We start from the raw sequence: 4,999 nt of genomic DNA, 5'->3' as shown, positions 1-4,999 counted from the left end.
TACCTGTTAGGGCTCTAGATGACTTGTTTTCACCACCGCTAATCAATAACATTTGGTTTACCCTGTGAATGTAAAACAAAAAAGTGTGACCCTATAAATTAGATCTGGAATCCTACGGCCATGCTCAATCAACAATCCCGGCGCTCCGTTATTCGGCTGTGGGCATGCAGAGGGGACGTGCCCAAAAGCGATGGATATGGTCCGACAGCGCGCCTTTTGCGACGAATCAATCAGCCTTAGCCAGCACTGGCGATGGTGAACAGACACCGGAGTGAACATGTCCAGGGGTCTCAAAAATCCCTGTTTGCTGTCAGTGTGAGCATTATTCTGACGCTCAAGCTGATTGTTGCTCACAGAATCTCGGTCTGGTGCCCATCTGGTTGGAGTCGTGCTGAACTTCTGGCGATTAGGGTACGTATTGACGTTGCTGGTTGGAGGTGACTGTGGGGCTAAGTGAGGGAGTCGGTGAGTGAGAGAGCGAGAGAGTTTGTCGTTGCGGAGGCGTGTGCCGGATGAGTTTTGGTTTGCTCGCCAGGTGTGTGTTAATTGAGACAAGGCTACGGTGTACTTGGCTTGATTCCTTGTGGGTGGTGGAAAAGTTGCGGTAATCTGGGTTTGGAAGGAGTTTTTGTGTAGATTGGAATGAATTGGAAACGAAAATATTATCTTGCTGGAAATTTCGTGGGTATGAAACTGCTGAAATGTCAACTGTGGGGGTTAGTGAATGAGCACTGTTGCACGCGAATGCTAGTGTGGAATGTTGTGCCGTTGCGACTCGACTGCAGTAGAAATTGATTTCTTTAGAGAATGCTGGTCAGGATGGGTGGAATTTGTTGCTTTCTCAGGAGCGAAAACTGAGGCGTGGATAATCGAGGTTGACATCAAACTTGCCGAGGAACGTTGCGAATCCTCGGCAGTTGGATAAGCACCGTTTCTTAAATACAAATTCCCTAGCTTCAGGTACTCTGCACACCCTTTACCTCTCTGAAGCTTAAAGTATGTGAGCAGAAATTAGTACTCCTTAGAACTTTTTGGAAAAAGCTCCACCATGGAATGTACGGAAGCCCTGAATGTTGGTGTACCAGTACAATTTGCGCAGGTTTTGAATCGACATTTGGTTTCCATTCCACTCCTCCGGCGCCACAATCTATCAACATCTTCAACCTCACAATGGCGCACGAGATCAAGTTCGGCATTCTCGGTTGTGCAAATATAGCTCGCTGCCTCGTAAGATCCATGAAACTACTCCCCGAGGTTAAGATTTACGCAATTGCGAGCAGAACATTAGCCAAGGCTCAGAGCTTTGCGGCAGAAAACGAACTCCCCGAGGAGACCAAGGTGTACGGTAGCTACGACGAGCTTGTGGAAGACGAGGAGGTGGACGCGCTGTACATCCCCCTTCCCACTGCATTTCATGTCGAATGGGTCCTCAAAGCTGCTGCAAAGAAGAAACATGTGCTGCTTGAGAAGCCACCAGCTCGCACTGTGGAGGAACTCAAAGTCATGGTCGAAGCTCTTGACAAGAATGGTCTACAGTACATGGACGGGACTATGTGGATGCATCATCCTCGCACGCGGAAGATGGAGGCTGTTCTCCACGATTCTTCCCGACTCGGAAGAATCCTCGAGGTAACCGTAAACCTCTAATCCTAATTGAAACTCTTCCAGTCTCTGAATAAATGTAGTTGAAAGCTCTAATGCATCAACCTATCTTTGAACCGTGCGCAGGTTCATGCAACCTTTAACTACCACGCCGAAGTGGCATATAATAGTATAGGAGGATTGACTGCGGATGTACGAGGAAACCCAGATTTGGACGGCTTGGGCGCCCTCGGTGACATCGGCTGGTACTGCGCGCGCGGCATACTCTGGGCCTACGACTACGAAATGCCAGCATCCGTCACAGCACATCCGGGTGCTTCGTACAATGAGAAAGGCGTGATAGTGAGTTGTGGGGCAACGCTCGTCTGGCCCGATGGCCGCACGGCAACTTTCACAACCTCATTCAACACCAGCCACGTCATGAAACTCCTCGTCGTGGGAGAGACCGGCAGCTTGGAATCCGACGACTTTACCCTTCCGGCGAGCAACGTGAAGTCCTCCTTCAAAGTGGTATCTAACACGAGCTGGAAGGACAAGCTTGCTGGTTGGCACCGCACTGAGGACTTCCAAGAAGTAACTCTGGAGATTCCCCAAGAAGCTCACATGATCCGTGAATTCGCAAGGCTTGTTGCTAACATTCGAAATGGAACGGGAGCGGTGGAACCCAAGTGGTCAGAGATCTCTGTAAAGACTCAAATGGTGCTCAACGCTGTGAAGCAGTCCATCGAAAATGGCCTCAAAACCATCAATCTCTGAAGGTCCGGCAGCTCCTGGACTCACTGTATCTGCACTGTATCTGCCAGGTCCTTGTGAAAAAATCATATCATCGTTAACAACGCAGAAGATTTTCAGTTTAGATCTTCATTCGCAAGTTGGATGTTGGAACTGACGACGCGTATTGCATCCTTCGTCACATAGAAATCTGTCGCGATGCGCCTCGTGCTCTCTCTCTACTTTTGTGATCTAAGTTCCATACTGTTCGGCTTCCACGGTATATGAGGTAGAATCTACTATCACAACACAGATCTAATTCCGTGTCAAGTTGATCAGTTTTACTTTCGTGATAAAAATTTATCCAATATTGGTTCATTCAAATTGTGTGATAATTATTACATCTAGATTAGGCTCTTGATTGTGGATGTAATGCTCAACTTCAAGTTTAGAGTATTGAGAGGTAAAAGCCAAAAGCCTTAATACAAGTAATACAAGTGCATGAGCTAAATTATTCACAAAAGGTAGATAATCTATTCCTAGTCACCTTCAAGGTGGTCTAATTAACCACCTTCAGGTGTTAATTAATTGTATTGAAATAAATATGGGTGATAATACAAAAATTAATTATTTATTAGTAGAATTGTTCATTTGAGATGATTGATTATGTATTGGTGGTTAATTACTTTCTAAACATATAGTGGTTGGTAAGTGTGGTTATAATTTTTGGATTTGCATGGGTGACATAGCAAAGATCTAAAAGACTCTAATTAAATATAAAATATAGTTGACTCCTACATTCTTGACATTTGTAATTTATGCTATTCTACAACTCTATAATTCTACAATTGGATTTTTGGATTTTGATTCTATTTTGATTAAATTCATATTTCAAATTTGGTCTCATAATTTAGTTTTGTAGCTTATAAGTGTGCATTTTTATTTTAATAAGGTCTTGCAAGATAGAATGGATGTGTTTTAATTTTGGTGGCAATTGTTGACAAGTTGAGGTGGAATTTAAGTTTAATAAAATTTGTTTCAAGTGGTAGATATAAGCTCTATTTTGAAATAAGTTCATCATATAGGCTAAGCAAGAATATAAAAGAAAAGCTCGTTACTTGATTACAAACTTAATTATGTATATTTTCAAATATTTTTATTTGTGTTTAGTGTTTGGATTCTTTAGTTCATACATGGTTGTATAAAAGAAAGCACGAGAGAAGAACTAATAACTTGATTGCAAACTGGATTGTATATATTTTATCAAGAGTATGGTAGCATTTGATAGTTTTATACTAACTTGGAGTGATCAACTAGAATTTTTCTTTAAAAGTAGAAAACATGACCAATATAGTAGTGGAAGTGAATTTAATTCTTCCATTGGAACTTATATTGATAACTACAAGGTATTTGAGATTTTGCAACTGCAAAGTATGAAATTTTTTTAGAATAATAAAGTTGAGAAAAGATTAGGAAGAAGTGGAGAAAGTATCATTAGGTGAGGCCAAGAGAATAATTAATTGGGTAGATAAAGAAGAAACCATTAGAGTGGAAGAAGGAGTAATTACAGTGGAATTGTGGAGAAGATTAGAATGAAGAAGGAGAGTGAGGTATTACTCTTTAAGAATTCCAATGTAAAAGATATCATGGATACTTAGATAACATTAGGTGATGTTAGCAATTAACAATTCCAACTAAAAGTAAGGCAATGTTAAAGCAATACTATCAAGGTAAAAAAATTCTTTCTATGGCAATGAGCAAATGAGAGCGTTCTTAGTAGAGTATGAACAAGGTGCAAGCATCAAGCAAACAACTTAAAACCATGATATTCCATATTCAACTTTCAGAGAATGGTGTTATATTGTACAAACATTAAAAATGAGGAAAATATAAGAGGTACTAACTTAGGAAGAAGAGGGCAAAGTTGTGTAGTACATTCTAACCATATGAAATAGGCACATAGGTTTAAATCCTAAATCTTTAAAAATAGAAGTATTTGAAATAACTATGACTTAGTGCATCCCATTTGAAAAAAAAAAAGATCTTGAATAATAAATAGCTGAGGTGATTTAAACATTATCACTTCGAGTTCAAAATGAAAGTAGTACAAGCCTTTGCATCTTCTAAAGCAAAAGCATTAAGCAAAAAAATATAAAAAGCTTCTATGATAATTTAAGTGAGGTATATATCTTATATAGATACCTTCTAGATAGAATGTGGAATTGTGATAAGTTCAATGTACAAGCAAGAAGAAACAATGATGTACTTATCATAACTTCAAGAAGTAATTGATAGATTTATCTCATTATTCTAAATAAAAAATAATGGCTTTTGGTTTTGATTTGCATCAATAAAATGGGATTAGTATCAAAGACAAGAACTTGATAAAAATTAATAAATAAGTGAGACTTTTTCAAAGAAGTATAATAAAATAGAAATAAAATAATATATATATATATATATATATATTAAAAAAAAACTAGAATGTCTATTACTAAAAGATAAGAAAACTAGGAACTTCTTGAAACTAAACTAGAAGCAAGAAAGGAGTTGACAAGAATGAAGAAGGCTTCACTCTTGCATCTATATATACTATGTATATAAGAGCTACATGGCAATGTTCTATAGAACCTCCAAAACATGTTAATTTTGTACAACACATATCTTAACTTGCAAGGCAAGTTTT

The 4,999-nt window shown here is 39.1% G+C and overlaps 1 protein-coding gene across 8 annotated transcripts; it reads left to right on the top strand.

Annotated features, from left to right (window-relative positions):
* Window positions 1-334: 334 nt before the first annotated feature.
* Window positions 335-2,691, top strand: LOC112276139 (putative oxidoreductase At4g09670). Of its 8 annotated transcripts, none has more exons than XM_024507196.3 (4): window positions 335-411; window positions 846-960; window positions 1,100-1,629; window positions 1,729-2,691. In XM_024507196.3, the coding sequence occupies exons 3-4, from the start codon at window positions 1,171-1,173 to the stop codon at window positions 2,356-2,358; spliced, it is 1,089 nt and encodes a 362-aa protein (XP_024362964.1). In that variant the 5' UTR covers window positions 335-411; window positions 846-960; window positions 1,100-1,170; the 3' UTR covers window positions 2,359-2,691. The 8 variants fall into 8 exon arrangements, with proteins under 8 accessions (XP_024362964.1, XP_024362959.1, XP_024362962.1 ...); XM_024507191.3 differs by having other exon boundaries at window positions 1,086-1,629; XM_024507194.3 differs by having other exon boundaries at window positions 819-960.
* Window positions 2,692-4,999: the final 2,308 nt, after the last annotated feature.

The sequence above is a fragment of the Physcomitrium patens genome, chromosome 23 (genome assembly GCF_059467195.1).
Source record: "Physcomitrium patens ecotype Gransden chromosome 23, ASM5946719v1, whole genome shotgun sequence".
NCBI classification, from domain to species: domain Eukaryota; kingdom Viridiplantae; phylum Streptophyta; class Bryopsida; order Funariales; family Funariaceae; genus Physcomitrium; species Physcomitrium patens.
The sequence above is the reverse complement of the archived record's forward strand: the minus strand, read 5'-3'. Positions and strand labels throughout refer to the sequence as shown.

Coding starts and splice junctions, on each gene's coding strand:
- LOC112276139 (XM_024507196.3), top strand. CDS start 1,171: ATGGCGCACGAGATCAAGTTCGGCATTCTCGGTTGTGCAAATATAGCT. Junction 1,630..1,728: donor GACTCGGAAGAATCCTCGAG/GTAACCGTAAAC, acceptor AACCGTGCGCAG/GTTCATGCAACCTTTAACTA.